This window comes from Camelus ferus, chromosome 24 (assembly GCF_009834535.1).
Source record: "Camelus ferus isolate YT-003-E chromosome 24, BCGSAC_Cfer_1.0, whole genome shotgun sequence".
Lineage (NCBI taxonomy): Eukaryota > Metazoa > Chordata > Mammalia > Artiodactyla > Camelidae > Camelus > Camelus ferus.
The window spans coordinates 9,296,576-9,318,247 of NC_045719.1; the positions used below are offsets into that span (position 1 = coordinate 9,296,576).

A 21,672-nucleotide genomic window follows, 5' to 3' on the forward strand; every position below is an offset into this window, starting at 1 on the left:
TTCAGACCTGTGTTGGCCCTGTCTCCATACTAGGTCATGAACCACCCAGAACAGGGACAAAGTTTTACATTCCTTTACTCTTCTTTGCACCCCCAACACTTAGGACTTTGGACATCTGTGTATATGTGCTGATGACAGTGATAACGGTGACATTGTGCTGAAAGTCACGTAACAGAGACAGAACTGGATTTGGAACTCTGCCCTGTCACCTCTGTTACCCCTGCTAGCTTCATTCTTTGCCTAGATAACTGGTTTCTAATCTTTCCTTGGAATCTCCTAGATTCTCTTTTAGAAAAGAGAGAAAAATGGACATGTGTACACACACACACACTTTGCATCTGATTTTAAAGGTGCGCAGAACCTCTATGAGGTCCAGGGACCCCAGTTTAAGGATCCTGCCCTAAAGGATGACACCACTGAACAGTCTTAGGAAAATAAAATGCAGCTGACTGCATTTATTGTAGCCCAGTGCTTTGTGAAAACATTGGTTGAAAGCAGTATATCCCCCGCTTTGGAGACTGTTAACAATATATTACTTGTGGTATATGTATACAGTGGAATACTCCTCAACCATAAGAAAGAATGAAATATTGCCATTTGCAACAAGTGGATGGACCTGGAGGGTACTGTGCTTAGTGAAGTAAGACAGAAAGACAAATGCTGTATGTTATCATTTATTTGTGACTGTAAACAATAAAACAAAGGAATATAACAAAATAGAAACAAACTCACAGATAAAGAGAAAAACTAGTGGTTACCAGTGGGGAGAGGGAAGGAGGAGGGCCAAGATCGGGGCAGGGGGTTAGGAGACACAAACGACTATGTGTAAGATAAATGTTACAGTGATACAGTGTACAGCACAGGGACTGTAGCCAGCATTTTATAGTAATTTTACTTTTTTAAATTTATTTTAATTTTATTTATTTTTTGAAGGGGGAGGTAATTAGGCTTATTTATTTAGTTGTTTTTTTAATGGAGGTACTGAGGATTGAACCCAGGACCTCATGCATGCTAAGCATGTGCTCTACCACTGAGCTACACCCTCCCCCCATAATAACTTTAAATGGAGTATAATCTATAAAAATATTGAATCACTATGATGTATACCTGCAACTAATGTAATATTGTAAATCAACTATACCTCAAAGAAAAAAGAAGTTGTTTAAAAATTTTTTAAAGAATATATGATTTTCTGTAACAGCCATGGGGTATCACATTAAAGCACTGGCATAAGGGGCTACTCAGACCTCTGGGTTAGACTTTTGCCAAAGTATCCAATAAGCAGTTGAATCCACATGGCATCTTCTTGAATATTCCTGTGGTTTTCAGCACAGCTCTCCTGCTGCAGAGTCGCTTTGGAAACCTTTCCTGAACAGCCAGGTAATTAGAACTGTGGTTGCTAATTAGGTATACGGTGAGGCCAAGGAACTAGTAATATATTTTCAAAGGGCTCCGAATGAGCTGTTAAAAAATTAAACTACCACCCAGACGCTGACAGAAGCACCTGGGAGGGTGTATTGTCTTTTTTCTTGCATCTTGGATGCCTTAAGGTGCTTCCAGGTTCTCTCCTAGAAAATGGGACCAGCCTTAAAAAAAAAAGGAGCCGTTTGCAAGTGTTTCTTGCATCAGAGGCAAGAGAAATGGAAGTTAAAGAAATTGAAGTCTCAGAGCTCCAAACTAACACCACTTTGATGTGTGCAGTAGGGAGGCTCCCTGTTTGCCAAGTGAATGATAGTTTATCATTCAGGTGAGCTTTGTCCTCGGTGGATACGAGGAGAAGGGCGGTGGACGTGTGGGCTGTCAGCAGGTGTTGGGTGACGCTGGGCTTGAGATGCCCGTGGGAGACCAGGGGAGAAGATGAAGTCCTGGTTAAAGCGGTGAGCTGGCCTTGGCCTATCCAGGGTTTGCCCACATCACCCTCCTTGCTCACCTGGTGCCTTTGCTGAGGGCTGGAAACAGCCCCGGAAGGGGCCAGCTTAAACCGCCTTAGAAAGGAAAGGGACTGGACAGGCCCTGAAGTGCGATAGTTCGGGCCCTGTCCTTGCTCTCTGACCACCTGGCTCTGGCCTGGGCAGGTCAGCCAAGCTCTCAGTGTCCAGAGCCCTAGACAAAGGAAATTGAACCAGGTCCATAGTTTTCAAAATCATATTGTCTTCATGGAGCGCTGAGGAGCTCAGCCAGGGCTGTAAGGAGTTCCACAAACGGTGGATTCATTTTCACTCTGTAATTTTTTCTCAGTACAAACTTTTCTACATATAGATTTTATATATCATTTTAACAGCTTGGTTGAGATAGCATTCATACACTATCCATTTTCAAGTATAGTACCAGGTGTTTTTTAGTATGTTTACAAAGTTGTGCAACCATCACCACTCTGATTTTAGAACAGTTTCATCACCCTAAAAAGAAACGCTGTGGCATTTAGCAGTCACTCCCCATTCCTCCCACGCCCCACATCCAGCCCTAGACAACCACTAATCTGCTTTCTTTCTCTATGGATTTGCCTGTTCTGGGCAGATCACATAGCTGGAATCATACACCATGTGGTCTTTTGTGAATGGCTTCTTTCCCTCTGCATAATGTTTTCAAGGTTCATCCATTTTGTAGCATGTATCGGTACCTCATTCCTTTTTGTGGCTGAAGAATATTGTTTTATTCATCCATCTATCCGTTGATGGGATTTCGGCTGTTTTCACATCTTGGCTATTGTAAATAATGCGGCTGTGAACATTCACGTACAGCCGTGTCTGGGCGTATGCTTTCATGTCTGTTGGATTACGTCTAGGAATGGAGTTGCCAGTCACACGGGGTAATTCTACCTTTAACATTTGAGGTATAATTTATATGTGGCTATATTATATGCTTATAATATAATGTATATAAAGTGTTTTTAAAACTGCAGTAAAATACAAATTCACTAGTTTTCTACAGCAAACCCTATCATGCTGACCGTCTACACATTAATTTTGCATTAGCTTATACTGCCAGAGTAAGCTGATTTTGTGCAACTAAGCTTCACCTGCCACATCTATTTAATTGAAGTGGATCCTGAGGTGTTTAAAAATGGTTATCATAGGCACCTACTTAGCTGTGTCAATTGATATTATCTCCACACTGTACAGCCGGGACCAAAAGAAGTGAGTTAGATGCTAAGGGTAGCCTCAGGCTAGAAAGGTCCTCCCTAACTCCTGGTTTCAGATTTGCTTGTACCTGGATATCAATATATCCATATAATGCAGTAAAGATACCAAATGTTGTAGGAACTCAGAAAATGTCAGAGACAGCTTTGCAGAGCGGGTGACACCGCACTGTGCCTTAGGAGAATGGTAGGATTTGGGTGGATGAAAAACAGGTGAAGCGGGTTCTGAGTTTTCTTTTGAAGTAAGCTTTGGTCACCCCAGGGGCATTCCTTACCCCCGTAAGTCCCTCAGGAGGCCAGCGATTCAGCCGTGCCCAGTCCACATCAGCTTTCAATAAAGGGAATAAGCCTTGGTGGCCAAGGAGAAACAAGGCATTTTTTAAAAAAAGGCTTCCAGAAAGGAATGAGATCATTTGGGCCCCTCGGTAGGAAAAGGGATGCTGGTGGTTGAAGCTGGAAAGACAGGGAAGCATCTGTCTTCGTTTCCATAAAATGCCATTGAGCACAGGCCACGGTGAATCTGAAAAACCAGAAAATAAAGATTGATGAAACCGCATCAATCCTGAATTTGCTATAAATAATTGCATGCTGTTTCCAGCTGTCAGAATCCATTTCTACTTGAAGGCCCTCCAGAAGCGGGAAAGGTCAAGTGGGAAACCGAGGGAGAACCTCAGGGGAGCGATTATCCTGGAAGGCGGCCTCTGAGAGGTTCCGTTGAAATACCAGCATGGAAGGAACTGGCCTCACCTGACGCTGCTGTTTCTAATTAAATTAGCTCCCACGGACATCTCAGCTCTTCGAGACTGGGGAGCCTGGAGAGGCGTCCGCCTCCCGGGGCAGGGCTTGGCTTCTTCTTGTCCATCTCCAGTCTTTGTGCTGCAGACCCCGTAGCACTAGGCACAGAGGGCCCCCCTTCTGTCTCCTAATGGAAAACAAATGTGTATCTGGCTTAGAAGGTCTTCAGCATGTAAAGGCATTCTTGTAAAGCAGCAGTTAAGTCCTCATGATTGGGAAGGAAAGGTGAGGTCACTCTTGCTCAGGCTGTTGTCACGGTGGGCTGTTTAAGAGAAGGCTCCCTCCCACCTAGAGATTATCATATTTAGTGAATTAAGTCAGACAGAGAAAGACAAATATCATAATGGTATCACTTATACTTGGAATCTAAAAAAATGATACAAATGAATTTATTTACAAACCAGAAATAAACTCACAGACATAGAAAACAAACTTACAGTTACTAAAGAGGAAAGGCAGGGAGGGATAAATTAAAGAGTTTGGAATGAACATATATACTCTACTACATATAAAATAGATAAACAACAAGGTCCTGCTCTATAGCACAGGGAACTATATTCAATATCTTGTTATAACCTATAATAGAAAAGAGTTTTTAAAAGAATATGTATTTAAAACTGAATCACTTTCCTGTACATCTGAAACTAACACAACATTGGAAATCAACTATACTTCAAGGAAAAAAAGGTACAGGCACTTGTGGAAGAAAACAGAGGGCAAGAGAAGGCCCCAGCCCGGGTTCAGAGAAGAGGGCCCAGGGTGACACACTCCCTGAAGAGGCTGGAGATGAGTGGAGGCCGTAGGTCCATCCAACACGACTCAGGTGCTCGTGGGCCTTCAGAAGGCTCAGAGCAGGTTGCAGTCAGCCTCTGTCTAAGGAAGCATCCCCAGCCCTCTGCGCCTGCATCTCGCTCCCCCTCACACGCCCTGCATCTCCTTTGTTGTCCTGGTATCATAAGGAAACACTGCGTGAATGCACGGACAAGTGCACACGCGCTCACGGGTGCACGTGTTTGCTCCATCGCACTGTGATGCCAGCCCCCAGCCCACCCATCTGTGTGTTCGCTTGGCTTTTGGGGTCTGGCCAGCTCCTCCTGGAACCGACCTCAGCCATCTGCTTGGGGGCCTGTCTGGCTCCTGTCAGGCTCCTCCCCTGCCTTGGCTGCGGGGAATTCCTCTGTGTCTAGCAAAACCTGGTGTTCTGTCCTGTTCAGCTCCATCCTGTTCAGCCTGCTGTAAGGCATACGGGTCAGTCCATCCTGAGTTGACCCCTTGAACCCCCAATGCTGGTGCAGTTGCTCCTTCTCCAGGAGATGCTTGCCCAATTAAATCTTGGCTCCCTTTTGAGCTCACTCATGCCCTCCCCTGCTGCCCGCACACTCCACACCAGGTCTGTTCTGGCCTTAAACTCTGGGCCCAGGTACTGGATTCCCAGCCACCCTCCCCACCTGGCTCAGGGCACCTTTTTCACAGAAACACCTGGACTTGATTCCTTGGATTCTGGTGCACGCCCAGATCATACGTGAGTTGGCCTGGGATTCCTCGGGCTGGTTCTGTTAGATCGACAGGGCTCTTTGCTCCCCAAGGATGAAGCCAATTCTTTTATTTTGAGTTGTTTTCCATTGCTTATGTTTCCTTTCCACCCTCACAGTGTCCTGGCTTGGCCCCCACTAGTCACACCCTCCTCCCCCATGGGTATCCAGCTTATTCTGTTGCAAGAGCAATGTCGTTTATGTCATCAGCTACACAAAACCCAAAACCCTTCTGGATCCTGATTGTTTTTTTTTCCACCAGTACACCTGCTTTTGGTTTGTGCTCCTCTGCACGTTTGGCCAACTTGCTCCCTCCAGCTGTAGGGCCAAGCCCTTCCCTGCTGGATGAGGCTGAGGGGGTGTTAGAATGCAGCACTGTGAGCTCATGGCCTTGGACCAGCCCCTTTGATTCCTGGTACCCTGAGGAGACCGGGATGTGCCTTCAGGATGGCCCCATGTGCTGTGTCTGCTCTGTCTTCTGACCTCCCCATCTGGTCGCTTTGTCAGAGGAGTTTGAACTTTTCCCAAGAGGGAATCATTGTGGGGCTTCAAATTAGGGAATGATATGATGAAAAGGGTGTTTTGTAAGATCAGCAGGGCGCGGTGGGCAGGGTGGGCTGGGGAATCTGGGGAGTGAATACCTGGCCAGTTATTAAATCCTCCAACAAGTCTGTTTCTGTACAGACCTGAACACTAAGATGACCTCACACCTTGGCTTTCCAGGATTTGGCAAGTCTGATGAGAACCTTGAAACAAAAGTAGACTCGAGCAAGATGAGGGTCTCTGTATCCTCTGTAAACATTCAGAGTTGCTTTCTTGACCGGCATATAAAAATGTAGAAACAAGGACCAAATACGTGTACAAATGACTGAAACGTATCCTGCTAGTCGCCCCACAGTGTTATAGGTGGTTTGTCTTCTTCCTGCTTTGTGTTAATCTCTTTCACAACTTGAATTGTTCTATTTGTTTACTGTCTGTCTTCCTGAACATAAATTTAAATCTCATGAGGCAGGGACAGTGTTTATCTTATTCACCATGTGTCTCAGCATCCAGCTTGCTACTTGATATTTGATATATACTATTAATAAATGAGTGTTTGCAAAAATAGAAAATAAATGGGTGAATTATTTTTTAAGGTAGAAACATATTATTTGAACAAGCTGATTGGCAACTCTTGGGCGTGCTGATTTCAGTTTGATTTTTTTGCCTGATTCATCAGCTGGAGACTCTAATAAAACGTAGCCAGATTCAAAATCATTTTCCTAGCATTTTGTCTGTTTCTTGATCTATGCAGCCCTTCTTTTCTTAAAGATCATCTGTTTCCCTTCCTTTTTGAGGAAGACTCCCATGACCCACTGAGGGGTGTGATCTGTGTCCATCTGTGTGCTGGATGTGGATCTGGCTTTAGATGCATACGCTGCTACTGGGAGAGGGTTTGTTTTTTTTTTTTTCTTTTTCCTGCATAATCAAGGGCAGCTGTGCGCTCTTTGCTCCGCGGCATCACAGGGGCTGACCGGTCCAGGCAGGGTGCTCTGCAGTCTCCTCAGCCTGGTGACCTGCCCCGCCAGTGCGCCACTGCGATGTCAGATTCCATGGCCCTCCTCTGAGATTTCTTCCACAGTCTAACAAGCTCACCGCTGCCAGGTGAGCAAGGCAGGACCACGCTCAGTTCCATCAGCACCTTTGCTGCTGGATGAAGCTTTAGATCCACGGAAAGCAGAACTAAGCACCCATCTGACGAACACGTCTTCAGGCTGAAGCCAAGGCTGTTTGTGCTTTAAGACTGTAGCTTCTGTTGAGAGGTGACAGCTGACTTTTCTTTCTTTATCTGTGAACACATATGTATCAATGCAAAACTGTTTGCTTCTTCAGGGAACACAGTCTGATGTGACTTATGCTACAGAAGCATCCAGATTCTTGGCTTTAAAATTTGCCAAATCATGACCAAAGTTATCACAAGTTTGTTGCTGAATCTGGAGATCAAGCCCCCAGTGCTGTGGCCTCAAGTTGAAGCCGTGTCTGAGCACTGGGGGAGAGAACAGTGCGATGTTAGAAATGGCACTTGGCTTTGAGAGAGTCAGGTGTTTGAAAACCAGCACCTTCACCAAAGATTATCAGTGAAAGTTGGATCCTAGGGGTTCTTCTCTTCAGGGCTCCTTGCAGTCGTGGGAACCAGGATATGGGATCTTATCACATCTTGCAAGGGGCTTTTCTACCTGCTAAAACAGCCAGCTCTGCTCTCTCGGTTAGTGTCACTCATGCCTTTTCTTGCTGGGTCTTGGTTGGGGAGGCAGCTTTGTGACTTCCCAGCCTGGGGGAGGGCACCGAATTCCCTCTTGGCTGCTCACTGTCCAAGATCCCCTCCTTCTGTCTTGCTCAGACCCTGCGAGTCACCAGTGGTGGAGCCAGAGTTTAGCTTCACCCCAAGGCGGGTTGCTTTTCCTGCTTCCTTTGTTTTTAAAAAAGCAAACACTTGTTCTTTTCTTAGTTTCAAACCCAGACTATATATCTACTTGTAAAAAAAATCTATGTATTTACTTTTACAAGTAGATATGGAAGTAGGAACAAATCTAAAAGGACACGCATCAAACTCTTAGAGGGTGCTCTCTGGTCCTGGGGTTTGCAGGTCATTTCCGCAGTTTCTACTTCATAACATTTCCTAATTTAAATTTTTTTTACAGTGAGACCTATTACTCTTCATAGTCACAAAAGCTGGGGAAAAATCCATTGGGAAAAAAAATTCAAACAGAAGAAATCCATTTTTAACAGATCACAATGCCTTCCTCCTGTGAGCTGCTCAGCGGTGCTGGGGGCACTGTCCTGTCTCCCCCCCACCCCACCCCACCTCCTGCACGATGAGGGCCTTCTGCCTCCCCCTACTTCCTGCTGTGGTGAGGCGTTGGGAAGCTTTCTGAGGGTGATTTCTGGGCCTCTGATGATCAGACTGGGACCTGGTATGTTGAATGCAGAGGGCCCAGTAATAATTGTGTAGAGAAAAGCACTGAGTGGAAGGTCAGGGGCTCTGGGAGAACCCACAAACACCCCCCTGCCAGTGCTGGAGTTCCTTGTTTATTCAGCCCGCCTCGATCTAGTGCCTACTGTTTGCTAAGCCCTGGGTCTCCGTGGGTGAGGAGAGCAGGCCCCTCCCTGAGCAGCTCACTGGCTGGCGTGGTTCAGTTCTGCCTCGGGGAGGGAGGTGGTCAGTGGGAGAAAGACACAGGTAACAAAGCGACATCACATGTGTGGGTGTCTTGTGACTGTAGTAAGAAGTTATTTTCGTGGTTGGCGATTTTGTTTGTTTGGGTTTTTGGTCATCATAGCTGTCTGAAGGGATCTGAAGTAATTATGACCTCAGCTTGCCTGTCACCTGTGTAACTGAGGGATCGGTGATGCCCTCACTTCCCCACACCTGTGAACACATAACCGTGCCTTCCAGTGGCCCATCAGATAGCCAGGAAGGGAGTTCCTTACATGGAGGGCCAGAGCCACACAGTTAAATGGCCTTTTTGTGAGGAGAGTGATGGTGGGCCCAGATGGCCAGGGTCTCTTCTTGCTCTCAGAGCCTGTGCTTTGCTCCCAGAGATTTTTAATGTTCCCTGGGGGTCCCAGAGTGCAGCCAGGGTGGAGAGCATTGACCCAGCCTGACTTTCTTGTTTGACACCAATGCTGAGGCCAGGGGGTCACCTTCCCAATCCCATGTTGGTTCTCACTGTCAGGCCAGAGCTGTCCCCTGTGGTGCCCACTGCCTGACGTTGAATTTTGGGCCAAGCTGCTGCCCCAGGGTCACCCCATAAAGGGGTTGTTCTGGATCAGGTGGCCCAGCTGGACCCCAGGGGCACTCTTTGACTTGCACTGCAAGGAATTGTTAGCCCAAATGACAATTTGGTAGGTATATCCAGACAGGCAGTCATCCTAGGCAGAGTCCAGCATTCAAAAGATAATACTCTGAAATGAGTCTAGGGGCTTTAGGGAGGCAGACTTACATGTGAGCATTGAAGGTCAACCACATCAGCCTCAAAAGTGGCCAGTGTGGAAAGGCCCAGATTGTAATTGTCAGACAAGATGGGGGGCCCTGATGCTGAGGACTCACCCTGAGGACCAGTCATAGGCTCTTCCATTTGGTGATGTCGACGCATCGTGCTTGGGCTCTTACCGAATGTCTGCTTGGTTAATAAGGGGGATGCTATTTGGGTCCAAGGCTAAGTATTCCTCATCAATCATGAAAACATGCAAAGGCCCCTGCTTGTTACCTGTGCCCAAAGGTAAGAAGTGTAGACAGTAATGGACTTGGTTTGTGGGGCAGATTGCAGGGTGAAAAGGGCCTGGTGGAGGTTGGCCACCTGCCCTTAACCTTCCCATTCATTGTGGGCTTTCTGAGGACAGAAGGCAAGGGGAGAGGTTATTACATAGCTTGGAAGGATCTCGAAAGGTAGCAGAAGCAGAGATGAGCTATCACCACAGGGCACGCCCTCGTGGCAGGAAAGACAGGCATCGCATCTTTGTTTACCTGGTGCCTTGTGACGCTTTCTCTCCAATGATCCGTGGTAGTTCTTCCCCAGCTCTGTGTGTGCGTCACAAAGGATCTATTGCTTGGTTCCGTTCATGAAGAGGGGACGCACATCTGCTGAATTTAAAGGAACAGGTGGGCATTTGGGTTTTGGATTTCTTTTCCCTTTAAGGACTCCAGACCTTAAGTACCTCTTTGTGTGTGAGAGAGAATCTATACTGTTCAACTCATGAAGAGGCTATCAAATGCTCTGGCTTAAAAAAAAAAACAAGTCCCTATAAAGGATAGAAAGATGTATTCTACTTTGATTATCTTCCAAATGGCACCTGCCTTTTCCAGCATAGAAATTGCTGGCTGTGACTTTTAAGTGGGGGAATTGTCAGACTGTGTGCTTTTGTAAATGGACTAGTTTTCTAGGGTGACCCACCCCTGGTCTGAATGCTGGACGGGAGCCCATGGGGCCCCAGTGTGCCAGGCAGGGCCTCGTGTGTCCTCCACGGGTTCACTTGGCATTTTCAGCTGGAAGGCTGGCATGCTGTCTTTGGGGTGGGAGTTGCGGAGGCAGTCCCAAAGGCCAGAGTAGCTCGAGGGATTGTTACTGGAATTCCCTGCTGGTTGTCCCACGGATTCCCCCTTGAACATGAGCTCCTTGAGGACAGGAGTCAGGCCAGGGTCAGCTTTGTGTTCCCAGCAGGCCAGGCTCGCAGTTGTGATCAGGTGGGTGAGCACAGGGTGCGTGGAGAGGATGCACCTGCTTGGCCTTTGCTGGGAGCTTTGGTTGCATCTTTGCTGCCTGAGGAGCCAACCACAGAGCTTCCCGGTGGACCTCTGTTAGGATAACTGAAGGAAGAGACAGCTTGAAGTGCACGGTTGCCTCAGCCTCCCTGGTTACTGATGGAGCCAAATGTCAAATGTCTTGTTTACTGGTCACTTGAAAATGCTGTTCTATAAAGGAAGGCTCAAAGTTTGACAGAACTTGTTGGGATTTTCAGGATCTGAAACCCATATATTTCTCTCTGCCTGTGTTACCTCTAATGACAATTTAGATGTACATACACAAATTAATATTTCACTTTTGATTAAAAAACTCAGAACATTATCCAGAGATCAACAGAGGAGATATTTTAATCACTACCTTCTGGCTGTGGAGGAGACGTTGGTATTAACTGCGAACAGTGCGCAGAGGCGTGGGGGCACTAATTTTATAGGTGGCCAGTGCCTCAGCAAATGTGCCCAGGTTAGTTACGCTTAAAAGGGGGTGTAGGGGTGGAAGGAGCACATGTCACAGGTTAGCTCAGGCATAGATTTGGAGTGACCTTGCCACTGGCTGGGGTTGGAGGAGTGGCCGGAGCCAGGACAGCCAAGTTGATCCCAGTCACTTGAGCAGGGTGGGTTTTGGGGATATGGGTCAGATCAGGGTGCAGCCACAGTGGAAGAAACTGGAGTGACTGTCAAAAGTCCAGGAGCTACATCTCTCCATTTCTTAGTTACTCTCATTTTCCTATTTCATAGGTGAGGAAACTGAGGCTTAGGGATTGAGGAGTTTTTTAAGGCCCCAAAGCCCCCAGACCCCAGGACTGAAATCTGAGTCTGTCTGACCCAGCACACATGCTTCTCTGTGGGATCACACCGCCCCTTGGATGGGGAGCCTGGCGGCACCTATCCCTGAGAGCTATCGTGGGTGGGAGTGTGACTAAATGGGCATCTGCCCCGTCCCAGCCTGGGACTCCGTACCAGCCAGACCTGGCACTGGAGGGGCTGCGCCTCAACCGATGGCCTGAATGTTCCTTCAAAGCCACAGCCACAGCCACAGGGTGCTGTCACAGGGGTCCTGTGAGCTGAGTCCCCTGGAGTTACAGGGCTGCACAAGGTCTAGTTACTAATGAATTGGCCACCTAGCAAATCCCTACCTGTGAAATCAGTTCCCCAGCTGCTCGGCTAAGACCAGTATCTCCCCATAGCCACTGCCTCCGGTCCAGCTGACAATTGGAAATCTGGCAATACTACGGAAATGGACATTCAGTCTAAGTTAATTACAGAGTGAAACTGCAGATCTTGCAAAAGGTCCAGTATGTCATGAGGACACTGAAGGTGATATTGGAGAACTCTTGGTCCTCACATGTGGACAAACGAGGGTCTCTGAGAATTAGACCCTGTTTTCCATTGGAGAGAAAGGAAGGGAGGTGTGTGCTGAGTATTTTAGAAAGGATTTGAATATCAAAAGATGAAGACAGGCTCTGAGAAGATCCTTGAAGCCCTCGAATGGTTTGCAAAAAAAAGACCTTTCTGAGTGTCTTATTCCAAGTAAAACATGAAGCCAAAGGTATCAGTACAGTTGGTCAGAAAAAGTACACACAGAACAAAGCAAAAAATATTTGCTTCATTTTTTGTTCTCTAGAACAAATTAGAACATGGTTATAATTGCTTGTTCTTAACCTAAATGTTGTCAGATGAATACAAAATAAACTTATCCTTCTAACTTTGGTTCCATTTTTTTCCAAGGTAAAGACCCAATCAGATTTTTTTCTGCCCACCCCCTGTCCCCACCAAATCATTTACCATCAAGGGATGGTCTTTTTTCAAATTCATTTACTGTGAAATTACCAAACACCACCCGACCTTACTAGATATTCTCAATTAACTGGGACCCATTCTTATTTCAGTCTGGCGAAACAAACTAGACTGCGGAGGGTTTAGCAGGTGGTTTGCAGCTGGAAAGAGTTCATGTTCTGCCACGTGCCCTGATGTATCTTCTCACTGGCTCACTGGTCGCTGAGAAACTCTCCCAGGGGAATAACATCTTCCTTGTTTCTAGTTGTTTTTGAAATCATGGCCATCCAGAGACCATAAGTCTTTTTTTATTGCCTCCTAAGGGCTTTGAGATTTTATTTAATACAGTTTTAAAATGTAATATTTACCAACTAACCTGCTTCAGACCACTAATATTGAATTCTTAACAGTATTATCTAATGCTTTAGAAAAAGTGCACGTGGTACCCGAGTTACATACAGTAAGAGGCAACTTGTCTTGTTCTGTCTTTTGGCAGCATGAAAAGAATCCGCCAGTTCCCTAATCACCACAGAGCAGCCCTAGGACCAGGGAGAAAGCTCAGGATTCAGCCGACCAATATGTGCTTGGCATTCAGGATACAGGCTGGGAATACGGCAGCCTCTTAAAGACATGTTTTGACCAATTTTTTTTTTTTAACAGACTTTCTTTTTTTAAGAATAGTTTTAGATTTACAGAAATGCTCAATGCATTTCAAAATGCAGTTTTAACTTCTAGACTTTTTCCTTCTCTCTGCAGACGTCGCCTCATCTCCCAGAGATCGTCCTTGGAGACCCTAGAAGATATTGAGGAGAACGCCCCTCTACGGAGGTGAGTTTTGGGGTTGCATTTATGTTATGTGAATGGTCTGCAATACAAGATGGCAGCCAAAGTTTGGGTTTTTTTTTTTTTTAAGTTCTTGATCTACAGAATTGAATTTTAAAAGTTACAATTTGATCCCCAGACTTGTTTGGAAACCAAACGCTTTGGAACATTGGAACTATGAAATCCCAATTATGTAACAGAGTAGTGCAGTTTGCATGCAAATTCTGGTGCTATTTCCCGTTTATTTTGAAAATTGCTGTTGATGAAGGAGAGCGCGTCGTGGCCCCAGCTTTCCCAGAAGCGGTGATGCAATTGTCACAGTCCCTGACTTCATTAGCAGGTGCCTGCAGTGTTCCTCTGCGGCCAGGTGTTGGTTGGGGAGCTTGATTAGGATCACTGTTAGTGCTCCCTTGGGGCTGAAAGCATCCAGTTTCTCCCTCTGGATTAGAAAAGTGCTTTCAAGGCATCTTTTTTTGGGTGACAGCAGTTGCTGAGCTGTGCCGAGCCTCTGACTGGCAGCTCTCCTTCCTGTAGTCCTGCATCTATCCAATGGCCCCCTCTGCACTGCGGTCCACCCGGCCCTCCTTGAGTGCGGGAGGCACACGCCACGCCTCCTGCAGCTGGGCTGGCAGGGTGGGGAGCTCTTCCCTGCAGGAGGAGCTGAGGCGAGGTGGGACCCTGTGGGGTGCGATTGGAAGCTGTGGCTCCACAGGGGCTGCATGGCAGGCTGCAGAGGGGGAGGCCACTTGTGCCAGCCCCTCTGGAACCCACATCTGCACCCCTCGTGCTTTGGCCGCTGGCCAGGACCCCAGAGTCCCTGGCTCCTCCTCCCTTTCAGCCTGGTAGGGAGCTGATGTGGAGGGAGACATCTCGCCTTGGAGCTGGCTTCTTCCCTGCCCGGAGCTTCACTCCCAGGCTACAGGTCATGTCCACACACTGTCTGGACAAAGGGTGGAGCATAGAGAGGGCTGGGATGTGATCAGGAGCATCAGTGACTATGACTCTCATCACCGACATCTTTCCAAGGAGAAAGTCAAGGCCAGACAGTCCAATTTCCACTTTTAAAGTGTTTTAGAAAACATACATAACCTCTGGGACCATCTTAGGCTGAGTGGCATGTGGCTGTGTGCCACGTGGCCCTGTGCAAGTGGCCCAAAGTAGTCAGCGAGAGTGAGGGGGAAATGTCAGTGGCTTTGGCATTGGAGTACAATCAGTGCCAATCAGTGAACAGAACTGCGAAGGCCCTGGGGTTTGGAGAGGCTACAAGGAGCCACAGTCAAGGAAACTAGGTTAAAAAAAGTCACAGGCTATGAACTGCTCCCTCCTCAGGGATTCCAGGTGGAGCAGGGGGCCGGAGGGGGAGCTGTTCGCTGTGCTCCTGGCCCATCAGCCCTGTGTCCGCCTCTCACATCCGCCTTGGCTGGTCCTCTGCCCTCCAGCCCCCCGTCCTGTGACAGCACAAACGAGCAGAGCAAAAACGGCTTATCTGTACTCACTGTAACTTCCTCCAACTCTTACTCACAGAATGCTGTTCTTAATTTCCAACAAATCTTGTGTAAACATAAAGTTTAAAAAATAAGTCAGAAATCAAGGGAGTTGAGCAGGTTACGAAGTCTTTATTTTCTTTAATGGAACTTTTTGATTTAAAAAAATTGTAATATTTACTTAAAGACTTACTTGTTCCTAAGGAATAAAAATAGCAGAAGGGATGTTAGTTTGGGAGACAGGGGACTTGAATTCTTGGCCCGATTCTTCCACTAACTGGTTACATGGCTTTAGAAATTCACTTACCTACTCTGGGGCCTTGGTTTTCCCATCTGTAAAATGGGAGGGGCAGATCAGCTGTTCTCTGAGGTCCTTTCCAGATTCTGTATGTACCAGTAATGAATGTACCAGTAATGACGCTGAAATGTTTTGGGAAATGTGGAGGCAGAAGGTTATTAGCCCAACTTGCTTCTAAGCTTAGCATATAGAAGAACAAACTGCTCCAAGGCATCTATTAAAAACCTTTTGCATAATTAAATGTATCCTGTAATCAGTGCTAACAAGAAAGAGCTAAACTTTCATTAAATTAGTTATTAATTTAATTCTATCCTAATTTAATTTTGCACCACTTAAAATGTATGGTTTTGAATGAGTATTTACACGTTAATGCAGGCAGCTTTGAAATTAATTCCTGCTTTGCTTAACCTGCCGCAACCTGAGTGCTTACTCTTCCAGTTTCCTTGGCAATTGTTGCTAACAGCCACAATTCTCTTAAAGCCTTTCTTAGATTCGGGGGGTGGGGGGTAGCTGAATGCTTAAAAAAAAAAGCACAAGGCAACAAACAGCTCACTGATGGAAGGGCTAGGTCAGTAGCATATGCAGTTAGAATTGGGTGCTGATATCAAAATAAAGCACCTCTGTTAAGTTATCCTTTTAAAAGTCTTGCTTTTCACATCACAGTTAATAAGTTAGTTTCTATATCCACCTTGAACTCTAAGAACTGGGCGTTTGCAGTGAGAGGGTTTAGGCTGAGGAGTTTTCCACTTTGCCTGGGGTTACCTGGTATCCTAGAAGTAAGGACCTAGGCCATCTCTACTAGGTGTCCAGAAGAACCTCAGTTCAGCTGCGGCAGGTGTGGCAGTCACCACCACCTGCCCATTTCCAGCCTGTCTGGGGTGATGGGTACAGGCTGCTGCACCACAGTGATTACTGGTGCTGACAGTCACCTGGACCCCTTTTGCCGACTTCTGGCTCCAGCAGGATGGGGAATTTTGTGCCCAAACCTGAGAGCAACAGCACCTGTTTCTGCAGGAATGGGAGGCAGGGAGCAGCTTGGGGTCATCCTTCCTCTGAGCTGGGACCTGTACCAGCATCCAGCCGCTGGGGAAGTAGGAAGGTACCTTCACAGTCTAGCTCTTGGCCCCCTGCCTTGAGACTGGTGGGTCCAGGAAGGTCTGCATTTGCAGGGGGAATGGGGTGAGGGTGTGAGGATGCTCCTAAACACTTGGTTCTGCCCAGAAACCAGTGGAAGCACACCCTTATCTTTCAGAGATTCTCCTCTTTCCAGTGATTACATGTTTCTAGAACCTTCTGTTGTGTGTGAGACAGTTGGGGACCTTGGGCGGCTGCAGACTCTTAACAGTCATTCTGGAGGTAGAACTGAGCAGTTTGGGGTGCCGGGTCCTGCCTCCAAATAGCTGCCCCAAGAAGGCAGAGTGAAGCCCTATCCCCTTGGACCCCAAGGAGGCTAAATCTGGGTTTGGAAGCTTGGCATGGTGAGGAAGATTGGTGGGTGCCATTCTCTATTCAAACCCCTCCTGAGATCCACAGGAAGCATCTGTGAAATGCCCTCTGGCGGGGCTCTGCACATCTTTGAAAGAATCTATTTAAAACTGGAAACTCAGGGCCCTTAATAAGGGCTGCAGTTTTAAAAATATAGGAGACAAAGTATGCACCCTTTGTAGTTAAAGGTCTTAATAATAATCACAACACTTGAACTGTGCATATGAACATTCACATGTGTGTACATATGTGTGAACATGAATATTGGTATTTGAACATGTCACTTGGCCGTGTATGAAGCTCTTGTGAAAACGGTCACATCGAAGTCTCACAGCAGCCCCAGGGAGGGATCTGAACATACCCCTCATGACGGGTCAGGGTCAGTAGTGAGTTTGGGGTGGATGCTGGGAAGGCCAGGTGGGCTGTGAAAGTGTGCTGTGGACTCTGCTCAGGTGGCGTGGACGCGACTGGGCCTTCCTTCCTTGAGACCCAAGGCCCCAGGAAGCCTAAGTTCTCAGGCACCCATGTCCGCTGGCAGGAGCCAGACCTCGGGGTCTGTGGTCAGAAAGATTTAAGTAACTGAAAACTTTTGGTAGTAGAAACCCAACTAGAAAAGTCATTGCTCCCTTTCTCGAGGCAAGACCAGATTTCAGATTCTCGTTTGTTGGGTTTTTTGCTTTTTTCCTAGTTGTTGTTACTGTCGTGCATCTTAGAAAAAATACATACACGAGTAAGATCTTTTCGGCCTTAATTCTGTCATCCCTGTAGTACAAGCACATGTCATATAGCCTAGGAAAAATTAATTGGAACCCAAGTCATTTTGTTCAACAAATATTTATTTAAAATTTATCTTTAAAGAAAGAAAACAGCCACTAATTGGGTCTCAGATTCTCTTTCAAAGTAAAGCTGCGACTTCCAGGCATAGCCAAGTTGAGAATTGAGGAAACTGTCCAGATTGTTCGGACCAGAGTCCAGCTATGGGGGAAAAAAAAAGAGATTCAGGATTGTTTTTAAACTGAATTTTCCTGTGTTTTTCCCACCTCTAAATTCGTTGCATTTACAGTTTTCTGTACCCGTTACCTTTGCTGATACAGGAGAATTCTTTTTAAGATGACAAAAACACTAATGTCTTGGAATCTGTGTAGGTTATGTTACTGTAACTGAGGACAGTAGTTCTCATTAGCTGGCTCTTCAGAGGCCCATATAAATTATTATCAGTATTATCAAGGAAGTTGTCTGTCGTTGGGTTTTTTTTTTAAACTTCCTTGCTTCCAGCCATATCATCCTCATTATCCTTGGGGTGACTCAAACCATTTGTCTGGTCTTTCCTTCCTGTCTTTGTGTGGAGATGTCTCAGCTGCCTGCCAGGCAACTTGACTGTTTTCGAAATGACTTTATTTTTCAGATGTCGAACACTCTCAGGTTCGCCCAGACCAAAGAACTTTAAGAAGATTCATTTTATCAAGAACATGCGGCAACATGATACGAGGAATGGCAGGTACCACTCTAATGAAAGCTGCCCCAGCCTCCCTGCTGTAGGAGCGGGTGGGCCCAGTGGGAAGGGCGGAGGGGGCCGTCTGAACGGCCAGACCTCGCCGAGGAAGATGAGCGGGGTCTCGTGTGACCTTCCCCAAGACGACTCTTCCCGCCCCACTCCCGCCAGAATCCTCCAAAGAAGTCCGCAGAAAATAGTGCAGCCAAAGGCTGGGTGAGATTTTTAGACTGACTAAAACTGAATTTTTAATAGTACTGAAATATATTTTTATTAAGAAACTTTGAACAGAAGAACAGTTGAGTTTTGGGGGGGATTTTTTTTTTCTTTTTGGTTGTTTCTTTCTGTCTTTTTCTGCTTTGTTGGGTTTTGTTTTCTTTCTTCGCCAGGGCTGTGCACTCCGGTCAGTAAATGACCCACCAGCTCTGTGCCTGAAGTCAGGTTTGGCTCCCTCTTTGATGATACTCATTTAGAAAGGAGAGTCACCACTTTGCCAGCAGATTCTTCCTGGGTCCCCATTCAGGTTCCTGGCCCTGCTGACGTCTGGAGCACATGCTCCTCCAGGAAAGAGCTGCTCATTTGGAAAATGCTGTTCAATGAAAAAGACCATGGTTGAAATGTACGTGACCTTGGTATTAAAACTCTCCCGGCAACAAGTAGATGTGAATCTTTATCGCCAGTATTTCTTATGATTGGAAGGCTAATACCATTCATGGAAGCTGGGAACAGAACTCCAAGACCGCTTGGGGTCCCCTGATGCTCTGTACCCCTGGGGGCAGCTCCTCCTCACTGACCTGTGACCTGGATGGTAGTTCCCCTTGAATAAGAGAGTTAGAGACGCCATCCCAGAGCAGAGGTCCCGCCACAAAGAACATTTTGTTTGATCTCCTGATTTACAGAAGATCATATGGGCCCCATAATACTCTCTAATCTGTACCAAATGAAAATTGCTAAAAAAGTGAGACTTGTGGAATGATTAAGGCCCAGCACTACTATAATTTGGTGTAAGATACACTGTGCAGCCTGAATAACCAATACTAACAATTATAGTGTTTAAAGACTTGTTTTCCTTAGAGTTTATACTTACTTTTTAAACCTCACTTGAATAGAGACCATAATTTTATAGCTACTCAGTGATTTCAGAATGGCAAAATCGAGCTCGCTCATCAAATAATTTTTACATAGTCAGTATGTATTCCTATCTTAAGTACAGAGCTTTAGTTAAAATGCACCCAACTGTCATCTGTGAAATAGAATATTCTGAGTTTCTCTCTCTCACCCTGACTTTCACTGTCACATTTATTGTGCCTTTTCACTTAACCACAATGTTTTCCTTTTGTGGCTCTTACTTACTGAATCCAAACCTTATTTATGCCATTTTTTAGAATAATTATTCATCATTTATTTATATTGGTGTTTTTGTCTATAGTCTCTTGAACCATAAAGTAAACATAAAAAGCCTTAAATTCCTAAATAAAATCAATGACAAAGCCAAAAAGTGTGCCAAACTAATAGTATTCTCCACTTCTCAATGCTGTCGAGGATACAAAGTCAGATAATTACCTGGCATGGTTTGTAGTAAGAGGAAGTAGTTAATAAAAGATTTGGACTAATGAGATTGCCAGTGTATATTACGAAGCTGCCTTCCCCAGCACATCCTTGACCCAGAAACAACTGTAGACAGTCCAGAAAGCACACAGTTGCTGGTAGTTTTGCTGGGGAATTTTCAGAGGGAATCAGGAGCGACTGTTAGCTTATCTGAAGATCTGAGGACTGGAGTTTAGGGCAGGAAGCCCCCAGCACAGACTAGGCTGCGGTGGCGGCTGGTTGTGCCTGCCCAGGTGAGGGCTGCTTTTTCTGTGCCGGAGAAGATGAAAGGGCTGGAGGTGGTCTCCTTCCTCCCTCTGGTTGATTTATTAGCAGGGATGGACTGTTCTTAGACAGATGAAAGAAAGAACTCAGGAGGGTGCCAGGAAGAAACTGATTTCTGAAGTGACAGAAGGAAATTGTGGTCAAGAGCTGATGAGTGGGAGGAGGGGACCCAGCCTTTCCAGGAGGGGAGGAGACTCCCCCACTGCAGCTGGGCAGCAGGTGTGAGATCGTCCTGTTGGAGGTGGCCAGGGGCAGGTGGGTGGGATGCAGTGCAGGGTGATGGGCAGGAGGGAACCTGGGTGCGCTCTCAGAAGGGAGGGGCTGGGACTGGTGTGGTGGTGGAGGAGTGGGGGACTCTGATTCCCCCTCCTCAGGTGCGTGGCGCCTGTACACAGCACCACACCAGAGGGGGCATTCCTGCAGCCGGTGCTGGAGCCACTCAACTCATGTTTGCCTGCCTGAGCTGGGAGGAGCGAGGCTTCACAGAGAAGCCTGGAGGTGTTCATTAGAGAGCTGCAAGGTCCATCTGGATTGAGCACAGAGCGGCCTGAGTACTGGCGTGTCTGCCTCCTCCTGCAGCCGGGACGAGAGACTGAAAGGGAGCCTGCTCAGAGCCGGAGGCCCGCAGCCGGCATCCTCCCAGATGGGCAGGCTGGTCCCTGCTCCAGCCCCGACTTGTGCCCCAATCCAGAGCCTCCTTGTGACCTCTGACCAGCACTGAGCAGCTCCTTTCTGGAAGGAGGCAAGCGCATCCAGGCAGATGGTTCCTAATAAAGCAGCTTCTCAGCAATGAAGGATGCGGTGACGCCTGGGTCCAGTCCTTTCAGCACTGAGGTGCTGACACCTGCTCTGTGCTGGCACTGTTTTAAGTGATGGGGTGCATCTGTGAGTGAAGCAGACAGTGAGCCTGCTTCAAGGAGTTATAGTCTTGTTGGCGGCAGACGGTAGACAAGTGACTGCATCCCATCAGAGGTGGGATGGACGTGCCAGGGAGGGGAACTGAAGCAGCTCAGGGGGTGCGGGATTGGGGCATGTGGGGTGCCACTGATGGGGAGAACTCTGAGCAGACCTGTGAAGGAGGTGAGGGAGCCAGCCCCGTGCGGGACCAGCGGGGAAGAGCATTCGGGGTGGGTGGAACAGCAGTTGCAGAGGGGCTGAGGCCAGAATGCAGGAGGTGTGCCCGAGGAACTATGGGTGGAATAGACAGAGGGAGAGAGGAGGACGAGACTTGCCCTGGGAAGTCCTGGGGGGGATTGGAAGTCGTCTGCTTGCTCTGTGAGTGAGATGGGAGCCGTGGAGGGGGCTGAGTAGAGGACTGATGTGATCTGGCTTGCGTTTGAACAGGAGCACTTTGGCCAACCAAAAATCCAGGGCAAGCATCGCAGGTCTTCTTTGGTAAACTTATTCTTATAGAAAATTAAAGAGTGTGAGAGTATTGTGTATTGTCTTCTAAGAGTGAATTTATTTTGATATGAAGTTCAAAAATGACTTGAGGTTTTTAAAAGACTGTTCACACATGTATGAGTAAACAATTTGTCACGACGGACAGGGGTCCAAGGCCCTGGGCCATAGAGTCTGGAATGGGCCTGTGACCATCCTGAGGACCGTGGCTGGGGACTGGGAGCTGCTGCTTAGTTAGTAGAGAGGATCCAGTCACCGTTCACTCCAATCTGTGTCTTCACTGACAGCCCGCTGT

The 21,672-nt window shown here is 47.0% G+C and overlaps 1 protein-coding gene and 2 long non-coding RNA genes across 4 annotated transcripts in view; 2 read left to right on the forward strand and 1 right to left on the reverse strand.

Annotated features, from left to right (window-relative positions):
* On the forward strand, positions 1–13,267 carry LOC116659677. Its single transcript, XR_004315044.1, has 3 exons — positions 1–11; positions 9,575–9,587; positions 12,991–13,267. It is a non-coding gene; the product is annotated as an uncharacterized LOC116659677 (long non-coding RNA).
* CABLES1 (Cdk5 and Abl enzyme substrate 1) overlaps positions 1–21,672 on the forward strand; it is an 89,743-nt gene that overhangs the window by 24,574 nt on the left and 43,497 nt on the right. For both annotated transcript variants that reach the window (XM_032467506.1, XM_006188766.2), the window contains exons 2-3: positions 13,280–13,351; positions 18,018–18,110. In XM_032467506.1, coding sequence (XP_032323397.1) covers positions 13,280–13,351; positions 18,018–18,110 — 165 coding nt within the window. The remainder of the gene's footprint in view (positions 1–13,279; positions 13,352–18,017; positions 18,111–21,672) is intronic.
* Positions 1,654–21,672, reverse strand: part of LOC116659676 — a 27,416-nt gene continuing 7,397 nt past the window's right edge. The window contains exons 2-3 of the long non-coding RNA XR_004315043.1: positions 9,873–9,876; positions 1,654–1,663 (exon numbers count right to left, since the gene is read on the reverse strand). This is a non-coding gene — a long non-coding RNA (uncharacterized LOC116659676). The remainder of the gene's footprint in view (positions 1,664–9,872; positions 9,877–21,672) is intronic.